This window comes from Hypanus sabinus, chromosome 3 (assembly GCF_030144855.1).
Source record: "Hypanus sabinus isolate sHypSab1 chromosome 3, sHypSab1.hap1, whole genome shotgun sequence".
Lineage (NCBI taxonomy): Eukaryota > Metazoa > Chordata > Chondrichthyes > Myliobatiformes > Dasyatidae > Hypanus > Hypanus sabinus.
The window spans coordinates 124,212,957-124,239,848 of record NC_082708.1 but is presented as its reverse complement, the minus strand read 5'-3'; the positions used below and the strand labels follow the sequence as shown (position 1 = coordinate 124,239,848).

Sequence of the window (26,892 nt, the reverse complement as noted above, 5' to 3'; positions counted from 1 at the left end):
CTAGTCCATGTTGAACGTTTACTCTCACCAAGATGTAGGACACAGTTAACTGGGTGACTGTCAGGAGGGGGAAAGGGGATAGGCAACTTGTGCAGAGTAACCCTATGATTGTTACGCTCAACAACAGGTGTATCACAACAGTTCGGGTCTCTGACACTGAGTCTGGCTCTGTGGCTCAGAAGGGAAGGAGGAAAAGAGGCACGTGATAGCAGAGTCATTCATTAGGGAAACAGAAAGGAGGTACTGTGGACAAGAATGAGATTCCCAGATGGCATGTTGCCTTCTGGGTGCCAGGGTCAGATACATCTCAGATCAAGTCCTTAGCGTTGGTATCAGAAATTGTGATGGTACGAATTGTGATGGTATCAGAAATGATCTGGCAAATGGGCTTTGGTACAGGCAGTTTTCAGGCAACGTGGACTTATTAAGTGTAAGGCCTTCAAAGTGAAATTTTGAGAATAGTGTATATATATATTCCTGTCAGAATAAAAGGAAAGGATAACAGGTTTAGGGAACACTGATTTTCAAGAGATAATGAGCACGTCAGTGGAGTGGATGTTGGACTCTAGCAAGGTCTTTAACAAGGTGCCACATGGGAAGTTGGTCAAGAAAGTTGTCACTTGGCATTCAAGATGAGGTAGTAAACTAGATTAGACGTTGACTTCACAGGAAAACCCAGGGAGTGGTAATAGGTGGTTGTTTCTCTGACTGGAGACCTGTGACCAGTGATCAGTGCTGAATCTGTTGTTGTTGCTTGTCATCTAGATCAAAGATCTGGATGATAATGTGGTTTAGATCAACAAACTTGTGGATGATACCAAGATTAGGGGTGTAGTAAACAGCTAGGAAGACTATCAAAGCTTGCAGTTGGATCTGGAAGTTAGACACTTGATTAAGCATCTGAAAATGGCAGATGGAATTTAATGCAGACAAGTGTGAGGTACTGCACTTTAAGAGGGGCAGTCAGGATAGGTCTTACATGGTGAGCTACAGGCACTGAGGAATCAATTTGAACAGGATTTGGGAATACAGATCCTTAACTCCGTGAAAGTGGCCTTACAGGTAGATGAGAATTGTGAAGAAAGCTTTTGGCATATTGTCCTTCATAAATCAATGTATGAGTACAGGAGTTGAGATGTTATGTTGAAATTGTTTAAAACATTGGTGAGGCCTAATTTGGAGTACTGGTCACCCACCTACAGAAAACATGTAAACAAGGTTGAAAGAGTGCAGAGAAAATTTACAAGAATGTTGCCAGGACTTAAGGACTCCAGTTTAAGGGAAAGGTTGAATAGGTTAGGACTGTATTCCCTAGGGCGTAGATTGACGGGAGATTTGATAGAGGTATACAAGATTATAGGGGAATATATAGGGAGAATGCAAGCAGGCTTTTCCACTAAAGTGGGTGAGACAACTTGAGATCATGGATTAAGGGTGAAAGGTAAAATGTTTAAGAGGAACATGAAGGGAAACTTCTAACTCAGAGGGTGCCAGCACAAGTGGTGAGATGTAGATTTGATTTCAGCATAGGCAGACTAATGGCTCAGAACAAACTAGATCGAGTGAATGGCCTGTTTCTGTGTTGGTATATTCTACGACTCCATCCTTTCTTAAAAAGTGAACTGAAGATAGCAATGTGCATTAATGTGTTAGTAAATAAAATAAACCTTTAATGTACAAGTTAGCAATACAAAAGTAAAAGCAATAAACATCAAAGATATAGTACTTATTCCTCTCACTATCATTTAAGGTGTGTTTTGAATAGCAGAAATGACTAACTGGTGGTATCAAAAACCTTGAAGGCAGTAAAATAAATTACGTCAAATAAATCATTTGAGGCAGGTAGTTTAGAAATTGTGGCTGTTGCGCTCATCTTTTAACATCATGGTATAATTCTCTTTGAAATAATTTTTTATCATCATTTGTTAATGCCTTAAGTATTACTGTTAAACAAAATGTTGGTCAATGATATTCTATATCACTAAAATTGTTGCAAATTCATAGTCTTGATGCAATCACCTGAATTTTAAAAAGTATTTGAATAGCATTTAAAAGATTCTCAAGAAGACTGGACAAAAACTGTTCAATAAATGACAAAATATACCATTAAAAAAGCCAAATGTTTTTGCAAAATTAAAAAAACATTAAACAAACCATGTGATGATTTGTAAATGTAATTTTAAAATTGCAGACTGATTCATTGCAGATTCATTTATTACAGAAGCCCCTTAAGGCTTAAAAATATAATGCAATAGTAATAATTTTTTTTCATTTAACTTTATCTTCTCTAAAAGTACTGACTCATACATTACACTTCTGTGGTCACCTGTGGTACATAATCAAACTAATCTGTATTCTAAGATGAAGTGATTCTACAGGTCATTGAAGTAGGGATACAGACAGACTGAGCCAAGACTTCCTTTCTGGAACAATCAAGCATCTCAATCAATCTTTTCTCTATACCAGCTACAATCCCAAATATACGCTAATTTTCACCCATTAGTAACTGAGATCAGTTTCCAGGCCAATCTTCTCATAAAATCATGACAAGCCAATTATAAAATAATAATCATTGTTAGATGTTTGGGATTTAAGAAATATTAAGTCACAAAACAATATGTAAAGGGGTTTCTTTTTTCTCTTTGTTACTGTTGGGAAAGGGTTTCTTCATTTTGTTAACTAGCAGGAATGCTAATTTACTGATAACGAGAATGGTATTCCTTTGTAAACCAAATGGGGATTAATGTTCTTTCTTCTGAGTCTGTAAGCTTTTGTTGACGGGCTTTTGGGCAGATTGGCGCAAGGGGGTCGAGAGAGAGGATGCAATGCTGTAAGTTGGGCGAGGATCGGACCCCAAGCGGGGGTCCGAGTCCGAGAGCTACTCCGAGGAGGGGGGGATGAAGCTAGATGTGCTTGGTTGACCACTCGGAGGGTCTTGAGCTGCGAGTCGAGGAGTTCGGAGGGTTCTGAGCTGCGAGTCGAGGAGTTTGGAGGGTCCTGAGCTGCGAGTCGAGGAGTTCGGAGGGTCCTGAGCTGCGAGTCGAGGAGTTCGGAGGGGATCGAATGGTGGCCAGAAGACTTCAGTAATTGAGCTCCAACGGTTGTGCACGAAGTGGTTTGGACTTCGATAAGTTTGGCGCCTTTTCTTTAATTTTCTCTTGTATCATTATTAATCACTTAGTTATAGTAACCTTTATAAATTGTACTCATTTAATCGCTTATGGTGTACTGTCTGTTTTTGGGCGAGGCGGGGACATCACACAGCATCCACACCAGCTGATTACCCAGTTTGGCGGGGCCGAAGGCTGCTCCCCCTAGACCAGGCATGGGCAAACTACGGCCCGGGGGCCATAAGCGGCCCATTAAGCTTTTTAATCCGGCCCGCAGAACTTGATGAAATTATATTAATAAACCTTGTTAACGTTTTTTCCCCGGAATTCTGGCGTTTTCCCAATAGATGACGCACTCTATATACATTGACCTTGGTTGAGGTGCAGCGTATTACTCCACATTTGCGCTTTACTCTTTGTTCAGCTCGACCTATTTGTGTGAACAGGCGTTCAGCGTCATGAACATCAACAAAGCCAGCCACAGATCCAAGTTAACTGACCAACACCTCAGATCCATCCTGAGAATCGCCACAACAAAACTAAATCCAGACTTTGATGCGCTGGCTAAAAAGGGAGACCAACAACACTGTTCCCACTGAAATTAAGAAGAAGTTTCTTCGTTGTGTTATGTAAAAAATGCATTTGAAAATATTTTTTTCAATAAGCCTTACATGTTACATGTCATTTCTGTTAAGTGATGGACATGAGTAGTGCGCAGGTGCACGTACGTTCTCAAAATAAAAAATGCGCTCCAGATCAAATAACGCGCTCCGCATATTGGCGCGCTGTCACTGTTCTGTCCTTGTGCTGGTCGTTGTTGAGTTTTGGCACAGGGGACAATTGAATATGAAGGAGCAGGACAAGTAGACCTGCATCTCCTACCGTTTTTGAAATAAAGACAGTCAGGAGGAGAGTGATGATGATAATATCTTGAAGGATAACGGAATTTTCAGTGCTTTAAAATAATAACTGTTACTATTAAAAAAAGCTGTATTTTATTCATTTAATTTTCAGTGTTTTAAAAGTCATTTCAATAAATAGCTAAATACCATGGGACTTCAAAGACAGATATTTTGTTGTAATGTATTTTGTTCATTTTCAATTGAAATTAAAGCACATGTTTTCTACATATCCCATGATATTTTATTTTCTCTTATGAGGTGTATTACCAAAACACTCCGTCCATCTGCTCCTGGTCCGGCCCCCCCTGTCAAATTTTAGAACCCTTTGTGGCCCACAAGTCAAAAAGTTTGCCCACCCCTGCCCTAGACGAAACGAGCTGAGCCAGCCTGAGGCGACCCAGGGGGTTACCAATAGATGTCATTTTGTTTCATAAAGAATTTTATTACAGTAAGCAGATGAGATTTGCCCTGACTGTTTCAAATAAAAACAAATCTCTTAAGTGGGCTCCTGCTGTAAACTGGCTGTTGCAATCTTACAAGACAGTGAATCTGATTATTGTGGGGAGGTTCTTCCTTATCTTTTGACTGAATTAGCTGGTGCTCCATTCCATAACAGCTGAAGATGTTTGTTTATCCAAAGGTAACGTACATGTCCAGAAGAATGCTTTAAAAATTTATGGGAAAATTTGCATAAATCAGATTTACATAGATCAGGTCTTTTTGTAACTCAGAGAGACCAGTTTATTTGAAGCTGCAAAAATCAGAAGATCTCATTAAAGAAATAAAGGACAAGGAAAGACAAGAAAGCAGTCAAAAAAGGGAGTAAACCAAAGGACTCCGGCTGGATAACGAGCATTAATACTTTCAGAAAGATGAAAAATTACAAAATGGGAAGAGGATTTTGAAAATTCAAAGATAAAAATGAATAAAGGGTCAACTAAGTGCAAAGAGAATAAAGGAGTTGCCAATCAAGCAAGAGTTTCTCATTTAAACCTTGCCTACTAAGGAATAGAATTGGAAAGTAGTTACTTTTACAACTGTAAATCACACTTAAAATTATTGAGAATTCTCCTGAATTTGAATATCTATAGATATTCTATCAAATTTAATGCATTTTAATTACTCAGTTATCAACTAATAGAGGTAATCCATTACTGTTTTAACCATTCATATTATTGTGATAACCATTCATAATTTTGAAACACTGTTAAGGTAACTCTATGCCATTGAAAAGGCACTATCTTAATTAAATGTTTTAATTTCTTTTTATACCTTCCTACTACAGAATGTGATACTGAAAACATTGCCTGAGATTTTGTGCAGGCTTCTTTTACTCTTGCATTAACCAGTTATACATTCTTCCTTAACTAATTTGTTATCCAATTGCTTTCCAAACATCACTGCTGATTCCTTCAATCCAAATTCAAGTTGTGCAAAATGTAAAACCTTCTAGATAATCACAAACACAACTTGTTTAACATGGCCAAATAATGCAAACCCAAACAATGCGTCACTTTCTTCCAGCATGCAGCTCTATAACTCTCCAAGAAGAAAGTACACCACATTTAACAGCTCCACACATTAAGTTAATCAATGAAAATTTTCGTTCAGCTTGTGGTTTAAACAACACATTTCAAAATCTATTGGGATTATTTAACAGTAGCCCTGATGTAAACAAACTTAAAACTTGCAGTTTTGTTTAATATTCTGAATTTACATTTAAAACTGATATCCAGAGTTCAGAGCTACTATTACCAGCATCAGTGCAAACCAGCTCAAGTTTCAAAGAACAAAATCTATATTTATCATACTATTGGGTGTTTTCACAGTTCAAGAGGAATAGCACGAACATTTCGCACGCCCACTGTTGTACTTTACTAAATCACTAGTGAAAACACTCCTGCTAAATACTGGAAGAATCTAATGGGCTTTATTTTTTCTCTTTTGTTTTTATATGAAGGACATTCTTAAACAGGACACATCAAAGAAAAATCTTCACAATCTCACTGTGTGGCATCTTAAAATGTATTTTACATGCACAATGTGTCTAGCACATTGATGAGTTTGAATTAATGAACTCCTGTTGCAAGACATCTGTCTTTGTCATTGTGATACAAACAAAAAAAGCAATATACACAAAAAACACACACAATACATTACTGCACCTATTATCTCATAAATCATTTTGCAGTTCCATTTGACAATGTCATTTACAACCTCACAGAACCTAAACCCACCATTACTGGAAATCTAGCATAACACTATAATATGCCAGAATGTCAGTCTAATGGAAATGCTTGAAACAAGAAGCACTAAGCACCAAGAAATGCAAGAAACTTTATAAATGCCCTCAGTGGTTTAAAATGCAATATGTATTGCATTTAAAACCATTGAAAACATTTACAAAGTTTCACCATCACTATGGATGCTGGTTTATTTATACCTTGTATCAATATTCATAAATGCACTGAAATAAAAATTTCTATTTCAGGAGACATTTTATACTAAAATGACTTTGATACTAAAATACAAATGTCAGGATATTAGCCCTCTCCTGGTCCCAGAACAGACAAGAAAGCTCACCATTGCTTCTACTTTCTGAGGAGGCTGAAGGGAACTGAATTATGCATATCAACACACGCAGCCACCTGAAGATGTTCAGTTAAGAAAGAACATCCTAATATACTGTATCACTGTGTATCACACATATTATAATACATACACACACACAAAAATCAGTTACTTCCCCCCCCAGTGCCCCCCAAACCATAAAGCTCATCAACAACTCCCCTCATTAACCCACTCCACCACCTCCAAAACTACATCCACATTAGCCACTCCTCTGCAGAGCCACTCAGCAAACTGCATCCCTCCATAAACTTCGGATCCAGTGTAACAATCATTTTGTTTTTCTTTACACTCATGTGCTGAAATAAACAATCTTGAACTTTGCCAAGCTGTTGCAATAAACAAGTGAGATAGACATGGAGACATTGTTACATACCCCGTAACTGGGTAACTTACCAGCAAAGACAGAGAGGTCCGTTGAAGTCTGATGGTACTATTTTAACAATATTTATTGGTAAAAATACACAAATATAATATCAATGCAAACATACAGATACTATACGTTGTCAATACTAGATCAAAAGGTGCGGGTATAATCAAAAAGAAATAGCTCTATCGTTGTCTAGGGGATAATGTATTGTCCGATGGAAATATAACAGTCACTCAAGTTCATTCTGGCTGCAGCTTTTGGTTGGAGAGAGAGACGGATTTTTAGAACTTGCCAGTTTTTCCTTTTATTGATGTCGATCCTTTGAGAGTTCCGTTTTTGTAGTCGGTCCTTTTGCTAAGCCCATTCCGTGGAAGCCCGCTAATTCCTAGGCAAAGGAAAAGGACGCATGCGAGCCCCACCGGCTGTCGCTAGTAAACGCTGTCACGGGATTTCTAGCGTTCCTCCTGGCGCGTCTAAAGGGGTTGTTCCCCAGACCCTCTTTTATCCTTACTCACAGGGGTCTCAGATGTCAATCATATTGGGATGGTGCCATCCCTCAACCAGCCCACTTTGGTCATTCCCTGAGGGCTTCAATGAATAGTACAGTACTCAATACACAATTCCGTCTCTCAGAGACAATGGCCATTATCCGTGGCTTTGACTTTCGGAGGCCCAGGACACATTCCAAACCTTGAGGATCCTGCGAGTCTCTCTCTCATTTCCTGGGTCCCAGACCCGAATTAATAGCGATCTTGCGATTCTCAAAAAGGAGGGGGCTACTTTGTACCCTTCGGTCCCTCAGAGTTGTGGCACATTCATAACAACATGTATTCAACATTATTTTAATTCCTCAAATAAGTCATCACTTTTATAACTACAGTTTTTTTTTTTGCCTCTGCACAGAAGTGATCCAACCAGGTGTCCTGGTGAAAGATGCAAGGAGCGCAGGGAAAAGATCCACCCAGAGAAGGAGTTTATAGAACCTTTAGCTGAAAGGTTCTGCCAATAAAGGTGATCTTGGGCAGAGCCTAGGACAGAGGTCGGCACCCTGCGGCTCTTTCATCTCTGTGATGCGGCTCCCCGTGGTTTGTTAGGTTTTTGAAATGTAATTCGAAATTTGAAGATTATGGTGATCTTGTACAATCTGAAAACTTTGTGGAGACACCATTTCCTGGCACATCCGAACCGGCTCACAATTAGCCACCGTTCCGGCTAAGGGAGATAGCCTACGGGGGTTTGTGAGTACGTGTCTTTTGGAGCATCCACGCCCACGGGGACGGGTTGAGGGAGGCTTTAAAGCAAGGCTGTTTAGTTCGAATAAAGTTACCTTTGACTGCAGTCTTTATTTTAGTGCTGCATGTAGCACACCGCTACGACGTGTTTTTTTATCGCTATTAATATACATCACAACTGCCAATGCCTGACACCCGCCAGTGCGCGCTTTCTTTTAATTCTTCGATCCAAGGTAGGCTACCTATGGAGTAACATTCAACCCAACGTCTTTTTTTCGGAGTTCAAAATGTTTTTGTTGCATGCAGAAATGTAATTTCGTTTTCTCTGCAGGAGTTCATCAATTTCATAAATGCAACACATTATAGTTTGTTTATACATAGCATAAAGGCAAAAAAAACCCCGTTGTATGCAGTGTTATTTCATTTTGTGGCTCCCAGTGTTTTCTTTTCTGTGGGAAATGGGTCCATATTGGCTCTTTCAGTGGTAAACGTTGCCGACCCCTGGCTTAGGAGGATGATGGTGACCAATGGCAGCTCCTTTGCTGCATCTTCGGAAAAAGCTCTACTTCTATCTTTGATCTCTCTTTTTCTCCCCTTTCAAAGCTCTTTTGAAGAGCCTGACCTCAAGTTACACGCTGACTTCGGTTCTTTGTGGAAATGGGACTCGCTCTCAGGGCCTCATGACCCGCCACTTTTCGATATGCCAAGGATGTGGTCTGGAAGACTAGCATGCCTTTAGGGTGCCAGATTTTCATGGCTCTGGAGGCGGGTGGATTCAAGGCCGATACCACCACCTGATGTGTCGTGGGAGTACACGGAAGACTGAAAGCAGCGAGCTGGCTGCTGGCTGTGTGTCTACAGACCCGAGTTCTTTGGGCACAGAGCTCGTAAGAAGCAATGCAACAGACTTTTAACACCATAAAATCAGCAAATTGTTTTATGTCTCCCTCTCACTGTGAAACAGGGACACCTCATTTTCTCTTATAAGGTACAGAGAGAGCCTGTGGTATGTCGAATTATCAGGTGAACGAGTAGTCTGTGGGGCACTACAAGTCTGTGTCTTTACTGATGCTTTGCTGCATCCTTGAGTGCTCGGTGGGGGGTGCCAATGCTTTTTGCTGGTGGAGGAAGGGGGGGGTCATTGCTTTGCTGCTACTTGTGCATGGGAGGGGGAGTTGGTGTGGACCTTTGGGTTTCGAACATTTAATTGCCATTCATTCTTCTGTTTTCATGGATGTTTCCGAAGAAGAATTTCAGGATGTATATTGTATACATTTCTCTGACATTAAATGTATCTATTAAAACCTGGTTAGGAGTACCCCGAACTATTTCAAAATCAGTTCTTCTGGTGACAGCTGATATGTGCCTTAATTCCCAGTTTGCAACTCTCCACAATTCAGAATGCCACAAGTGCTTTCCATTCTCAAAGAGAATACAATTCCTCTTCAATTGGAGAGCAGGTGACAGGAGCATATTGATTTTACTGGATTGCAAGCTTCATAGAAGTTCAAAAAGTAAACTGACCACACTTACCTGGTACTCCCAAATCAACATGTGAATCACTCTTCAATAACATGCCACTCTTGAATGTAGATAATTCCACATGGTTGATGCCATGCGTCCATGAACATCACATTCTGAAACAAAGTATGCTGCCTGCCATTTTTAGCTGCTGTGCCAGAAAACAACTGTACTAGCCTCTCTAAACTTCTCTCAATTCTCTGACAAGTGTTTATGCCTACAACACAATTACAACTGCAGCCACTGGAGCTGGACCTTGACTTCCCAAAATGCAATCCTGCTGCTCAGGTAGTTATCCAGAGTGCTTTCCAAAGACGGTCAAAATTCAAAAGTAAATTTATTATCAAGGTATATATAAATAAAAGAAAAAACACACACAACAAAGATGGACAAACAACCAATGTGCAAAAGACAACAAACTATGAAAATACAAAAAAAAAGCAATAAATATTGTAGAGTCACTGATAGGTTGTGGAATCCATTTATTGCTGGGGTGAGTGAAGTTTAATGAAGTTATCCTCTCTGGTTCAACAGTCTGATGGGTTTTTAAAAAACTTTTTATTCGATTTTTTAAGATGATGGTTGAGGGGTAATAACTGTTCCTGATCTTGGTAGGGTGGGACCAGGGGCTCCTGTATCTCCTCCCTGATGGCATCAATGAAAAGAAAGCATGGTCTGGATGGTGGGGGTCTTCAATGATGGATACTGTTTTCCTATGACAGTCCTATGCACAATGGTGGGGAGGGCTTTACCTGTGATGGACTAGGGTTTATCAGCTTTTGGTATGCTTTTCCATTCAAAAGCATTGGTATTTCCATACCAAGCCATGATGTAACCAGTCAGCATATCCTCCACTGCACATTTGTATTAGTTTGTTGAAGTTTTAAGATGACATGCTGAAGCTTCGTAAACTTCGAAGAAAGCAGAGGTAATGTGTGCCTTCTTTGTAAGAGCATTTACATGCTGGACATAGGACAAAACTTCTGAAATTATAACACTAAGAAATTTAAAACTGTTGACCCTGTCCACCTCTGATCCCGATAAGAACTGGCTCATCAAACTCCATTTTCCTTCTCCTGAAGTCAATAATCAGCTGTTTAGTTTTGTCAATATTGAGTGAGTTGTGATACCATTCAACCAGATTTACAATCTCCCTCGTAGGTGCTGATTCATCACCATCTTTGATTCAACCAATGACAGCGGAGTCATCAGGAAAACTTATATATGGCATTGGAACTCTGGCTAGCCTCACAATTACAAGCATAAAGTGAGCAGAGCAGAGGGCTAAGAACACAGCCTTGTGGTGCACCTGTGTTGATAGTGATTGTGGAGGAGACGTTGTTGCCAGTTGGAACGACTGGGATCTGCAGAATTGTTAACAGAGGATCCAGTTGCACAAGGAGGCATTGAGGCCTAGAACTTGAAGCTTACTGATTAGCTTTGAGGGGACGGTAGCATTGAATACAGAGCTGTAGTCAATGAAGAGCATCCTGATGTAAGCATCTTCCTTGTTCAGATATTCCAGGGTTGAGTGAAGAGCCAATGAAATTGTATCTGCAGTGGACCTTTTGTGACAGTAGACATATTAAGAGCAGATCCAAATTGCTCCTCGGGCTGGAGTTTATATGTTTCATCACTCTCCTCTCAAAGCACTTCATCACAGTGGATGTAAGTGCCACTGGACGATAGTCATTGATTCAGATTACTGTGCTCTTCTTGAGGCACCTCAGACAGCTGAAGCAAGAGGTGAAAGATAGCTGCGAACACTCCAGCCAGTTGATTAGCACAGGTTCTCAGTAGTTGGCCATGTACCCTATCTGGACCAGTTGCTCTTCGTGGGTTCCTGAAGGATACACTCACGAAAGCCTCAGAGACCGAAATCACAGAGTTGCCGGGGGCTGTAGGAGTTTGTAAAGATTTTGTTAGTCAAAGCAAGCAAAGGGCCGTACACTTTGCTACATGTTGCTGCATCCATCACTCCCTGGCCATCAACTGGGCTCAGAAAGAGCAGCAGGAAACACAGGGGGAAGTAGATATTGGATGAGGGAGGAAACAGAAGAGTGTAGCAGAAGCCATCAAAGATCCTTCAGTCCTGGCGAAGGGTCTCAGCCCAAACCATCTCATGTTAACTCTTTTCCATAGGTGCTGCTTGGCCTGCTCAGTTCCTCCAGTTTTTTGTGTGCGTTGCCATAGATCGATCTCCTTCCCCCTCTCTCTCTGGGTCAATAAGAATATTTTTCATGGCCGCATGGAATAAGAACTTCAAATTCAATAGTATTACTATTCACTATTCTCTTAAACACCAGCATTTTGGGGATCACTACTGCCTAAAAAATCTGAATAAGGAATCACTATGGCTGCAAGTGCATGGCAGAGGTTGTATATACCGCAGCGAGGAACCCAACATATTATTTCAAAAAGCCACTCCATCAAATCCAAGGATCAAATCATGGTAACTTAACACATAACCCAGAGCTACAACACAACGAAGAATGATTTCTACTCAGGTATTTCATTCAACATGAAGCAATCCACACACTGTCAACACAAACCAATTCAAAAAACAAACAAACAAATAAATAAATAAATAAATAAATAGAATCGCTGACTTTAGGACCTAGCACCCAGACCACCTTTTCCACTTATCTGGCTGCAGTCCACTTGGGTCTCATAATTAATCATGTACAGATGCTATATCTAAACCATTTTTCATTGTCAAGTATCAAGATTTGAATTGGTGTATGCAAGTACTGGATACATTCATTTTCCTCCTCAAACCTAGAGCTGTGGTCTCAGGACCTGGCTAGGTAGTCTTTCATAATGCCTTGAAATGAGAAAGGCACAAGATTGTGCTTATCTGAACAAAGGAAACAAATAAACCGGGCACATTTTGAGTCAAATGAGATAAGATTGTAGAATTAGAGGAAGGTAGAATGAGAGAAACGGCATTCAATATCAGGATGTTATCATCCTCATAGATTTCTGATCTCAACCACAAGGGCATCACTTCTTCCACCAAAACATCTAAGAATTAAGGTGCCAACATTGCCATGACTCCTTTTAGCATTCATCTAGCTGCATAATAATTTCAAGAAGAAGGCAGATTTAAATGCTTAAACAACAAAGTCAAATATCACTGACTAGTATCAACAGGTACATGGATTTCCTGAAATTACTTGGATTTAAACTACTCTACTGGGAGAAACATCAAATCTCACACCAACTACACATAAGTCCTCAAACCAGAAACATCCACAAAGAGTTTGCACTGTTACTAGAATAAATTAGCACAGGTCCCAGTAAGCAATTTTATGAGCCATTAAAGAGTAATCTCTTTGGTGTATATATGTTTTGTTGCGCCATTAAGTACAGTAGCTAACAGAAGAACAGTAGGTTGGAGCTTACAGCAATATGATTGACCAGACAATCTGCTTGAATTATGCTGACTACTAAATAATGTCAAAAACACATTCCAAATCATGATGTGGCCTCTTTTATAGGCTACTTAGTAAGGCACCTTGATTTCACATGTCATTCAAAAATCAACAATTCGTACATTTGCACCCACAGAACTCTGCTCAAACAGCAGCATGGATTATATAATACTATCATAAATAAATTCAGATAACACACATCAGGTTTGGTATCATATTGCATTACATGCAAATTTATACAAAACTATTGCAATTTAACAAAGAATTGTGGGAAAAATTGTAACTGCTTCATTTAATATCTTTATTTCTTAAAAAATCTAAAATTAGCAGGAAATTTTTAAACTATTCAGTTTAAAATATGAATAATTTCTTTAGTATTTTAGCACAGTTTATCATTCCTAAAATTTCAAACCATTTGAATTCCACATTTGAAAACCTTGCTTTATTCTCAAAATTTTTAACACCCCCTCCATAAACAAGGAACTATCCCAATTTGCTACTCAGATTTGCCAGATCACTGGTCTTGCTCGTTTTTAACAACAGATGCATTGATTCTATTCCCCAGATCATACCAAATATATTTGCCATATTCAGCTTATCTGCAGTTTTGAAATATAGAAAAGCAACAATTACAATATTCAAATAATGCTCTTCATGCCATTTCCAGTCGCCCATTCTATTATCCCCAAATTAGAATGAGGTTTAATATCATAGACATATCATTGTATTTCATGTTTTGCGGAACCAGTGCATTGCAACACATAGTAATAAGTGCTATGGGTAAATATATTAAAAAAGCAAATTAAATTAAATAGTGCAAAAAAAGGTAAAAAAAAATATACTGATACACAAATGGATTCATTGTCCATTTGGAAATATCATGTGGAGGGGAACAAGCTGTTCCTGAAATGTTGAGTTTGTGTCTTCAGGTTCCTTAGCCACATCCTTGACAGTAGCAATGAGAAGAGGGCATGTGCTTTGTGATGTGGGTCCATAATGAAAGATGCAGCGTTTCTGAAGCATCACCTTTGGAAGGTGACCTCGATGCTGGGGAGGCTAGTGCCCAATATGGAGTTGGTTGAGTCTGCAACTTTCTACAACTTTTTCCTATCCTGTACAGTGGCCACTCCGTACCAGATGCTGATGCAACAAGTTAGAATGCTCTCTATAGTACAGCTGTAGAAATTTGTAAGTGTCTTTGGTGACATACCATGATTCTTCAAGCTCCAATGAAATATAGCTGCTATCATACCTCCTTTGCAATTGAATCGGTGTATTGGGCTTAAGATAGATCCTCAGGGATGTTGACCCATCAGGAACTTGAAACTGCTCATCCGTTCTATTTCTGATCCTTCTGTGAGGACTGGTGTTTGTTGCCTGGATTTCACTTTCCTGAAGTCCATGATCAATTCCACAATCTTACTGACATAGAGTGCAAGATTGTTGCTGCGACACAAAGGAACCAGCTGATCTATTTTGCACCTCCTCGTCACCATCTAAAATTTTGCTAACAAATGTTATGTCATTGGCAAATTTATAGATGGTGTTTGAGTTGTACATAGTCATACGATCATGGGTGTAGAGTAGAGCAGTGGACTAAGCACACATCCTCAAGGTGCACCAGTGTTGAGTGCTAGGAAGGAGGAGTTATTATTTCTGATCTGCACAGACCATGGCCTCCAGGTGAGGAAGGATCCAATTGCAAAGGGAGGTACAGAGGCTCAGGTTTTGGAGTTTGTTGATAAGAACAGAGGGTATGACTGTGTTGAACACTGAGCTGTAGTCAATAAGCAGTAGCCTGACATAGATATCACTATTGTCCAGGTGATTGTAGCAATACGTAAATTGCAGAAGGTCCATGTTCTTGCTTAGGCAGGAGTTGGTTATAGCCATGACCAACCTCGCAAAGTACTTCATTACAATGGACGTGACTACCTCTGAGTGATAGTCATTCAGGCAGCTCACCCTGTTCTTCTTTGACACTAGTATAACAGCTGCCCTTCTCAAGCAGGTGGCAACCTCCGACTGTAACAGTGAGCGACTGAAGATGTCCTTGAACAGTCCCACCAGTTTGTTGGCACACAGGTTTTCAGAATCCCACCAAGTACACCATCAGGCCCAAATACCTTGCAAAGGTTCATCCTTATGAAAGTTGCTCTGATGTTGGACTCCAAGACAGATCACAGGGTCACCAGATACTGCAGGAATTTGTACAGGTGTAGTTGTATCCACCCTTTCAAAGCATGCATAAAAGACATTGAGCTCATCTGGGAGTAAAGCATCATACCCATTCATGAGGTTAGGTTTTGATTTGTAGGAAGTAATGGACTGCAAATCATACCAGAGGTGACTTTTACCCGATTCCGTCTCTAATATCAATCAGAATTGTTTTCTTGCCCTTAAAATAGCCTTCCATAGGTTGTACCTTGACTTCTTGTATTGTTCTGGATCACCAGTCTTGAGTGCCACAGATGTAGCCCTCAGCAAGACTACAAATGCCATGGTTCATCCATGGCTTTTGTTTGGGCATGTCCAGAATGTCCTTGAAGACACACACTAATCTGCACAGGTCTTGATGAAGTCAGTGACAATTATGGTATACTCATTTAGATTCAAAGATCAATCCCTGAATGTAGTCCAGTCCATCAAGTCAAAGCAGTCCTGTATGAACCCTTCCACTGGCCTTGACCATACACTCTTGTTCCATATCACTGGTGCTATGGTCTTTAATCTCTACCTCTACGCCAGGAGTAGATGACCGGAATGTCCAAAGTCTGCAAGTGGAATGGCATAGCAAGTTTTCTTGATGGTGATATGTTGGTGGTAGTTATTCAAATACTTCTTCAAGCTTATCTGGTTGAAATCTCGCACAATGATAGGGAAGGCAAAAGGGTGCACAGTTTCACACCTGCTGATTACGTTGCCTGTCTTGTCATTGGCCAGAAGTGGAATATACACTGCTAACAGGATGATGCCAGAAAACTCCCTCAGCAGATAAAATGGTTAGTATTTGACTGCTAAATGTTCCAGGTTACATGAGCAGGACTGAAGCCATCAAGCTCAGTACTGCATCTAAAATGGCAAGGAGGCAAAGTTCACAGCAGTCCTTGATGTCCCTCTGGTCCAGCAATCTTGCTCTGAGGTCTGTAATTTTATTTTCCAAAAACTGTACATTCACCAGTAGAATAATCAGGAGTGGAAGTGTAAGGCCTCTGTTTCAATCGTACCATTACACCAGCATATTGGCCCTGCTTCCATTTTCTTAAAGGGGAAAACTGTATACATTTTTTCTTAAAGGGGAGTGTGCTGTCTGAGGTTTGTCAATTTTGAGTATAGGTATATTTTTTAAATGTCTTAAAACAATGCTGTTTACTGAAGTACCCATGCCTGCGACTGTGAATTTTAACTATAGTATTCCTAAATGGAAATATCTCAGAATCCCTATTAGAACTGGATGCTAACAGTCACCACTTAATGGCGCCATCTTACCAGAAGAATTAGTTCCCTATTAGACTGCTGTATACAACAGAAACATTGACACATCTCTGTTCTTGCCAATCAAAGGGAACATACTTTAACTATGCAATTCTGCTAGAATACACTTTGTATAAGGTTTACAGGGAAGTATAATTAACTACACATATTCAAGGGTTAAATCACTAAAGCTGAGGTTGACAAGAGATTTACAGAAAAGGGAAATTACTAAATCTATTGTTTCATACTAAATTAAATAACATGCTGCAATCTATTTCATTACACAATCAACTCTTTCATTTATCAGAATCAACAACCTGCATACTGAGCGACATGTGACTATGAAAAAACTCTCAATACTTTGAGTGAAATACATCTACCAGTGAGTGACCTTGTAAACAATATGTTTATAACATGTTGGAAACATTGAAGCACAACCTGTTGACAATAAACAGCTTGGGTTTTTGCGTACTTTATACAACCAGATGGATGACACAGTTAGAAACAATTTACACAACTTCCATCTTTTTCTGTGAAGATTACACAAGAATTCACCCAAATACTCCAGGATACTGCTGCAAGATCAGTCATATTAATTTCATTTGTTACATTAACTTATTGCTATATCTGTATAAAAAGGAAATATTTCAGAGCATGTATAGATCATTTATCAGATCATCAAAATCAGTTTGATTTTTTTGTGAGCCTCCTTCTTGAAATGCTGTAGTCCTTCTGGTGGAGATGGTCATACAATACTGTTAGAAAACAAGTTCCTGAATTTAGATCAAGTGACCAAAAAAATGGGGAGGGCGGCGTACTTCTAAGACAGAATAGTTTATGATTCGGAGAGGAATCATGCAGCTGCTGCTCATCCTTCTTGGTGGTAGAGGTCATGAGTTTTTTAAAATATATCAGTACATACAAATGACATGTAACTGCAGTGCATTTCACAGGTTGTGTACACACACACACTGCAGTAACAGTGACTGACATGGTTTCAAACCAGCAAGCTTACTGAATGACGATGAATTGCACTCATCCAAGTGAACAAAAGAAACCAACACACTATAGTTGAAAGAAGAATTTAGGCTATCCAAGGCAAATCTCACTGTAAACCTTGCTAAAAGTGAATTTGGCCATGCCACTGTCTCGTATCTTGGCTATGTAGTAGGCCAGGGCCAACTGGCACCTGGGCAGACCAAGGTTCAGGCTATTGCTGAGGTTCCTGTTCCAAAGGGCAAGAAAGCATTACAGAGGGTTTTGGGAATGGTTGGGTATTACTCTAAGTTTGAGGGTGATTGACTCATTAAAGAAATGCTATCTTCTGACTTGCTGCTATATCTATCATTTATGTTGCAAGTCACTGCCCTGAAAAGATCCTGTAGCAGTGACAAGGAGTTAAGATGATTGATCTCCAAAACCTAAAATCACAACCAAGTTCCTATGTACAAGGTACATAACTCCAAATATTTGATCATTTTTCCTTACTTCCCATTAAGCAGTTTCACCAGTTTCTCGATGCGACATTTGCTCATTGGTGGTGCTACCAAACGTCTCTTGGTAAAGGACAACCAAGTTTGCCATCCAGATTATGTTCTGTGCCATTACTTATCTAGTACTTATTCTAAGTGATGTTAAACATGAAGGAATATTGATTTAACAAATAATAAATCAGGAGGAAGATTTCTTACCTATCTTTGGTCTGACAGTTTTCATAAGATTTGACATTAACATTAAAGACACCAAGGACTACATATATACTACTGTACCACCTTCTCTATTGGATCCATCCTGCTGTTGGGACAGATTACATATTGGAATTGTAATGGAAGGTATAATTCCTTATGCTCAAATATATTAGGCTGTTATTTGACTCGTCCCTGGGTCAGCACTCCTAATTTACAAAACACCTTGCAGAAGGTTGTGAGAAGGACTTTGCAAGGTCATCTGGACTTGGAATGACTTTGCAACACTCAATTTTGGTCTCTACACTGGCACTGGGTGGAATGTCAGATTTTGTTCTTTTTCTGTTATGATACAACTGAATAGGTTTTAAGAACATTTCAGAGTTTGGTAAAACACAATGATCTTAATCAATTAATCAATGGAACCCATAGCCAATGAGATAAACCAGCTTTTAGGCAAGCATGCAAATGTAAGATGCTCAGTTATGGCAAATATATTTCCACCGGACAAAGTAATTAATAAAACAATTGAAGCAAATGGGAGAAATACAGTCACACAGAAAAACTGCAATTCAAAGAGGAGAAGGAGCATAAAAAGTTTGAGGGCCACTAAATCAAATTAAAGATAACTAAATGAAACAAATAAAACTATTTTGTTACTCAGTTCACAATTATTACCATTCCCATTTCTATATATCCATGTTTAATTCAAGTATCTTGGTGGATGTTTAAAGCATTGTGATTAAAGGAAAAAGACAACATAAATCAGACAAAATTCTTACAATGAAGGAATCAAATAACACGCTCAACCTAATTCTGTATTACAACCCTATACCCACTTGCAGTCCATTGCTTAAGGCAGCAAGGCAAATTGGCACGAGGAAGTAGTTTAACACAAAAAGTTGAATTGTCTCTTTTTACCTTTGTCTATCGGCCCAAGGTCCATAGTTGAAATCTGTTCCTTTACCACAAACAATGTCAAGTCCCCAACAGGGTGGCAGGTCTTCTAATTTTGTACTTTCATTATCAGGACTTTCTTCAGCATTTTCAACTGTTTCTTCAGGTACAATACCTATAGAACAAAATCAAAACTATAAATGTGCATTTAAACAGAAGATGACAAGCAGAGGTAAAGTCCAGTGAAGCATTACATGTAGAACTTAGGAATAAGTGAAGGATATTTTGGTGAAAATGTACTAATAAGCCCCTCATTAGTAAGTGAGAATTAGAGGAGCAAATAGGTGAAGAGATGTAGGAATAATAAAGTTGTATTGAGAAACAATTTTAACTTCCCTAATATTGAATGGGAGTGCTATCATGCTAAGGGATTAGATGAGGCAGAATAAGTGCTTAGGAAGGCTTTACCTAGCGAAATGTGAATGGCCCTACAACAGAGAGGGCAACATTTGACCTTCCTTGGAAAATGAGCTGAACAAGTGGCTGAAGTGTCAGCAGAGGAGCACTTTGGGACCAGTAAACACATTCTATCAGTAAAGGCAGTTATGGAAAAAGATATGGCTGATCCACAAGTTAAAGTCCTGAATTCTGATTTTGATGGCATTAGACAAGATCTTGCTAAGAATGATTCAGAAAGTCTGTTAGCAGATACATGGACACCCGGCAAGTGCGGGGGACTTAAAAATAAGATAAGGAGTTCAAAGCCGTGTTCCCATCATACTGAAGGACAAGGCTGGCAGAATTAGGGAACCCTGGCTAATAAGGGATGTTGAAGCGCTGGTCAGGAAAATGGTAGATGCCGGGATCAAACAAATCTATTTGAGTAGAAGGGATAGAGGAGTACACGGAAAAAGAAAATCATGAAGGGAAAACAGGGATATAAAACAATAAGTACTTTGGCCTCATAAGAAACTTATATTTCTGAAATGAATAGTTAAAATTCCTATCAGTGAAAACACTGTGGCCACAAAAGCAGCATAAAATGGGAGATCCCCAGAGCTGATAACGTTGGATCTCCCATCCACTGCCACCAACCTCACAGTTCCCACAACCCGCACTTCCTATTTCTACCTCCTACCCAAGATCCACATACCAACCTGTCCAGGTAGACCTATTGTCTCAGCTTGCTCCTGCCTCACCGAACTCATTTCTGCATGCCTTGACATTGTTTTATCCCCCCTTGTTCAATCTCTTCCCACCTATGTTCGTGACACTTCTCACGCTTTGAATTTTTTCAATGATTTTAAGTTTCCTGGCCCCCACCGCCTTGTTTTCACCATGAACGTCCAGTCCCTATATACCTCCATCCCCCACCAGAACGGTCTCAAAGCACTTCACTTCTTTTTGGATTCCAGACCTAACCAATTCCCTTCTACCACCACTCTCCTCCGTCTAGTGGAATTAGTCCTTACTCTCAATAATTTCTCCTTTGGATCCTCCCACTTCCTTCAAACCAAGAGTGTAGCCATGGGCACCCGCATGGGTCCCAGTTATGCCTGCCTTTTTGTTGGCTTTGTGGAACAGTCCATGTTCCAACTCTATACAGGTACCCGCCACTCTCTTTTCCTTCACTACATCAACGACTGCGCTGCCTCCTGCACACATGCTGAGCTTCATTAACTTTGCCTCCAACTTTCACCCTGCCCTCAAATTTACCTGCTCCATTTCCGACACCTCCCTCCCCTTTCTTGATCTTTCTGTCTCCATCTCTGGAGATGGCTTATCTACTGATATCTACTATAAGTCTACAGACTCTCACAGCTACCTGGACTATTCCTCTTCCCACCCTGTCTCTTGCAAAAATGTTATCCCCTTCTCATAATTCCTCCACCTCCGCCGTATCTGCTCTCAGGATGAGGCTTTTCATTCCAGGACGAAGGAGATGTCTTCCTTTTTTAAACAAAGGGGCTTCCCTTCTTCCACCATCAACTCTGCTCTCAAACTCATCTCTCCCATTTCCCACACATCTGCCCTCACTCCATCCGCCCACCACCCCACTTAGGATAGGGTTCCCCTGGTCCTCACCTACCACCCCACCAGCCTCCGGATCCAACATATAATTCTCCGTAACTTCCGCCACCTCCAACAGGATCCCACTACCGAGCAAATCTTTCCTTCCCCTCCCCTTTCTGCTTTCCGCAGGGATCACTCCCTACGCAACTCCCTTGTCCACTCATCCCCCCCATCCCTTCCCACCGATCTCCCTCCTGGCACTTATCCTTCTAAGCGGAACAAGTGCTACACCTGCCCTTACACTTCCTCCCTCACCACCATTCAGGGCCCCAGACAGTTCTTCCAGGTGAGGCGACACTTCACCTGTGAGTCGGCTGGTGTGGTATACTGCGTCCAGTGCTCCCGGTGCGGTCTTTTATATATTGGTGAGACCTGACGCAGACTGGGAGACCGTTTCGCTGAACACCTACGTTTGGTCCGCCAGAGAAAGCAGGATCTCCCAGTGGCCACACATTTTAATTCCACATCCCATTCCCATTCTGATATGTCTATCCATGGCCTCCTCTACTGTCAAGGTGAAACCACATTCAGGTTGGAGGAACATCACCTTATATACCGGCTGGGTAGCCTCCAACCTGATGGCATGAACATTGACTTCTCTAACTTCCATTTAATGCCCCTCCTCCCTTTCTTACCCCATCCCTGACATATTTAGTTGTTTGTTTTTTTTCTTTCCCTCTCTGCCTATCACTCTGCCTGTTCTCCATCTCCCTCTGGTGCTTCCCCTCCCCCTTTCTTTCTCCCGAGGCCTCCCTTCCCTTGATCCTTTCCCTTCTCCAGCTCTGTATCACGTTCGCCAATCACCTTTCCAGCTCTTAGCTTCATCCCACCCCCTCCGGTCTTCTCCTATCATTCCGCATTTCCCCCTCCCCCCACTACTTTCAAATCTCTTAGTATCTTTCCTTTCAGTTAGTCCTGACGAAGGGTCTCGGCCCGAAACGTCGACAGTGCTTCTCCTTATAGATGCTGCCTGGCCTGCTGTGTTCCACCAGCATTTTGTGTGTTGTTTGAATTTGCAGCATCTGCAGATTTCCTCGTGTTAGATCTGGTAAGTGCTGTTCTTTATTTCAGATTTTCAGCACCAACAGTACTTTGCTTTGGGATTTAATTAGTTTTGATTTGGGAGTGAGGAATGTAAGTTCAAAAGTTGCAGTAAACTTAATAAACATGCTATCATTAAAACAGCAAGTATCACATGAATTTCAATTTAACGTAAGTGATACAACATACAGAGAGGTGGAAAAGGTCAATCACATACTCTGTTTAAAACAAGTCTTTAAAAGTGCTAAATGGGAAAAACTTTGAGGTACAGGCTTGCAAATTATTAAAACTACCTATCTAGGTTTTATTTAAAGACCATTAAGAAAAGCAAACAAAACATTTGATTAATTTCTGGAAGAATATAATTAAAAAGCAGAGATGTTATATTAAATGTACAGAAGTGTTTTCAGTTTCTTGGCAGTACTGCCCACAATTCAGGCCTCCATTTACAGAAGGCATACAGGGGTGCAGAAAGTGCTATCAAAACAAAATAAGAATGAGAAAATTGGTACCATTCCCTTGAAGGATAAGGCTGAGAAACAGCCTGTAAGAAGTATTAGAAATTACTTAGATGTTTGACAGAAATGGTTAACATTTATTTCGTGCAGGTGATTCTAAAACTAGATGTCATTAATATACAAGATAATCACCAATTAATTCAAACAGGAATTTTGGGGATTTGAGCTTTGAAACTTGGGTTTGCATGATTTGAGTTTCGAAGAAGCCTTCAGCCACAGAAACAGCTGCAAAAATTGAATGAAAATATGCTTCTCATTTTCTTTATCAAATTGCCTTAATTCTGGGCAACAACAATGGATAAAACTAAATTGAACTAAAATGATATACAAGTTTTGCATTTTAAACAGACCTGGTTCATCCATGTAGTAATAGATATCAACATCATTTGACTGCATTACTACAAAGCCCTCTCCCATCAACCGGGGTGGCCTAGAGAGAAAGAAAATGGAATTAAACTCCAAATGACATCAATCATATTTCACACTTTAATAATGAAAAATATCATAGACTACTTCCTATGGATCACAAGCAATTAGTCTAACTGCATATTCCTCACTCCACCTGGGTCCAAACATATAAACTGAGAGGATGAAAGTTTCATTGCCATGACCAGTAAATGATTAACAATAATATCATTCAATTACACAAGCCAAAGATAACTAAATTTAAATCTCATCAAGCGAATAACTATAAATGGTTATTCCAGAAAATATGGCATATTAATGGAGTGAACTTTACAGGTTAGCAATTTAACATAACATAGGTGAAAAGGATGTTTTAATTTGAATTTGACTCAGAGCACTAAAAATATTCCACGCTAGCAATGAACATACTCTTCTGTGCATGGATGTAAAGTACCACCATTTTAGGGGGGAGGGGTGAAATAATGAATTTTCACGATGAATTTCAACTGTTTTCACACAAATATGCATTATAAAATTGATGAATTTAGATAAACTAATTTGTTAAATGACTATCATTACCATTTTGGATATTCAGAATCATTATCTAATTTTCTAAATTTAACATGAACTGCAGAGTCCAAACACAAATGGCGTTGATTAAACCTTGTACAAGACCCAAGACTCTGGCAACATCCTCCAAGCAGGATCGAACGGGGAGGGAGAGGGGGAGGGGGAGGGAGATGGGGAGAGACCAGTCAAACTAAGGCACATTCATCCAGGAGCAGTGAGCAAGAGAGAGAGAGAGAGAGAGAGAGAGAGACCAGTCAAACACAGCCACACTGTGCTTAACACCTGCTGAGCCTTCTGCACTCATCTCCATTGATTTCAATCTTGCTCGACACTTTAATCAGCAACTTCAGCAAGGAATGGAGCCAATCATGGGCTTGTACCCCGTCTTGAGGCTTCATGCCCTCCAGGCCACATACTCTGCTTGAAACATTACCAAATTCCCTTTAAGCCACCAAAGCACCAAATCGCTCAACTGTCCCAAAAACACACCAAAGTGTGTTCCAATAGCAGAAGAATCATATTTGAAAGAAGTAGTAAAAGTAAAAGTAGTAGTTTCATGAACTGTCTGAAGGACATCGCCTTTGGTTCACATTGTTCGAAGGCACCATCTTTTTTAGAGGGATATGTACCAAATTTTGGCAAATGAAAAAAGTTTGAGGGCTCTATCGTCAGCATGGACAAGTTGGGCCAAAGTACCCATTTCCATGCTATATTGCTCTATGGTAGAATTTTGAGAAATTAGAGGATTTAAAACAAGCATCAATATACACCCTAGCTAAGAGAATCAAAGCATTTGTAAAACTGATTATATTCTGTTGCAAACTAAGCAAGTTACACTTCAGAGCATAAATCTACAGATTTATAAGGTACTTCAGGCTTATTTAATTATAATGGCACAGGGAGGCCACTTAGTCCGCCCAGTTTATGCCCGTTCCTAGTAAAGCAATTCCAACAGTCCCATTTCTCCTCCAACTTACTCTCTCACATCAGCCAAACAATTCTCTGATTCTTTTGCCATGTACATTTAGGTGGGTTTTCGACTTGAAAGCTCATTCATAATCGAATGGATGAAAACTTTGCATTAAGAAGTAATTTACAGTAACCAATCTAGCTTTTGGAATGGGAGGAAACATGATCACCCAGATGAAATGCAAAGTCATGCAAGCCTAAGCACCAGACTGACAGTACCCAAGATCGAAATCAAATGCAGATATCTGAAATGGTGTGGCTATTGTGCCACCATGCTGCATATCCTATAGAACATTCAATTTATTCTTGTATCAAGTGGTACAGGTAACTACAGGCAAAATATAAATACTTTTATGTATAGTATTGATGTTTATGTGGAATGCATATTTAATTAATACTTTAAGGAACTAAACATATTGTTACAAACATTCATCAGTACAATTTAGTATTTATTATTACAAAATATAAGTGCATACTCATCATTTTGCAGGCAAACGTATCTTGGACTAGGAACAAGCATAACCCTAACATTTTCCAATTTTCCTTTCACGATGTGCATAAATTGGTCAAGATGACTAGAAGGTAGTTTTGTAGTATAAGTTAGGAAAGCATCATCAAAATTTATGCAGAGGGTCTGAGGTAAAAAACGGTTTCCAAATGCCAGACGACCCTAATAAAAAAAAACCTTATTAGTAGAACCGAACTAATCATCTGTTTTCAAAGCAGCACACTCAAATACATGTCATAAGTTTATCAAAGAACAATAAGCTGCAAACTCTCAAGAATAATGAGATTTAACATTTTTATTCATATATAATGTTAAAAATGACAGAAGATGGAGTTAAAAGTTGGATAACTTTTCTGAATATTTGTACCGTGGTTTCCCCATTCATGTACCATTATAATCCACAATTGGCCTCTAAGTCAGTAATTCTACAACACGTGCAATGTATAGCTGAAGAAACTGCTAGGGAGGATAGGATTCAAGTTTATAGGACATTGGGCTCAGTTCTGAAGCAAAATGTTCTATTCAAAGTACAAAAATTAGTCCCATTTCTTTTAAGGCACTGCCCTTTTAGGGATGTTACCCAGAGTAGAACAATGAACCTCAGGGTGAAATTAAGAAAAAGTACATTGAAGACTAAAGTGAAGCAGCATTAAAATACTGGGTAGCTTAGAAAGAGGATGGCTAAAACAGGGCAAGTCTGAGACATACTGCCTATGCACAATATGTAAAATTAGGTTAACAAGAGCAAAGATTTTTCCCAAAAACAAAAGAATAATTGAGGGTTAATATATCTGCTCTAAGTAAGAAAATAGCAGATGTGACAGCACTGATCAAATAAGGTATTCCATCACAGGAAAATAACAGTATATCTGAGGTATCAAAAATTAAGTGTAGTATTATCCAGCAGACATATGGAAAAGACCAAAAAATGAAAAGTAAATTTAAGACATCATCACAAAAAGTATGATACTTTGTTACTCAAAATGGCACTCGGAATTCTTGCAAATGAAATTACAAGAGTATACTCACTGTATTAACATCAACTTTAATCACTGGGATGAGTGATCGCCAGGATGATGAAGGATCTTGTGTTTCAGTTGTAATGCTGTGAAAACAATTGTAAGGTACATAAACTTCCATCGTCCACTACTCAAAAAAAACATGAAAGGAGTCATGGAGATGGTTGCACAGCACAGAATCAGGCTGTTCAGCCCACCCCATCCATGCCAAATTAGTTGCCCATCTGCATTAATCTTACTTGTCAGAACTAAGTCTGAATCCTGTACTTATCTAAATGCCTTTTTATCCACCAGCTCCTCTCATGACGAATTCTATTTTAAGGCCAGACATACAAGATGAGCAGACTAATTGCTTATGAAATTGGCTTGCCGATGCTTGCGGTGGGGGGGGGGGGGGCTGATAGAAGGGTGTTTTTTTTTAAGTCTGATCAATGGTACACTGCAGGGATCACTACAGGCATCCTGGCTGTTTGTGAAATCCATTAATAACTTGAATGTAAATGTAGCAAATATGTTAAGTTGGCAAACAATATGAA

The 26,892-nt window shown here is 39.7% G+C and overlaps 1 protein-coding gene across 1 annotated transcript in view; it reads right to left on the bottom strand.

The window, feature by feature from the left end:
• Positions 1-26,892, bottom strand: part of kiaa1109 (KIAA1109 ortholog) — a 418,633-nt gene that overhangs the window by 344,701 nt on the left and 47,040 nt on the right. The window contains exons 8-11 of the mRNA XM_059965080.1: positions 26,367-26,442; positions 25,306-25,499; positions 23,236-23,315; positions 19,278-19,428 (exon numbers count right to left, since the gene is read on the bottom strand). Of these exons, the coding sequence (XP_059821063.1) occupies positions 19,278-19,428; positions 23,236-23,315; positions 25,306-25,499; positions 26,367-26,442 (501 nt within the window). The remainder of the gene's footprint in view (positions 1-19,277; positions 19,429-23,235; positions 23,316-25,305; positions 25,500-26,366; positions 26,443-26,892) is intronic.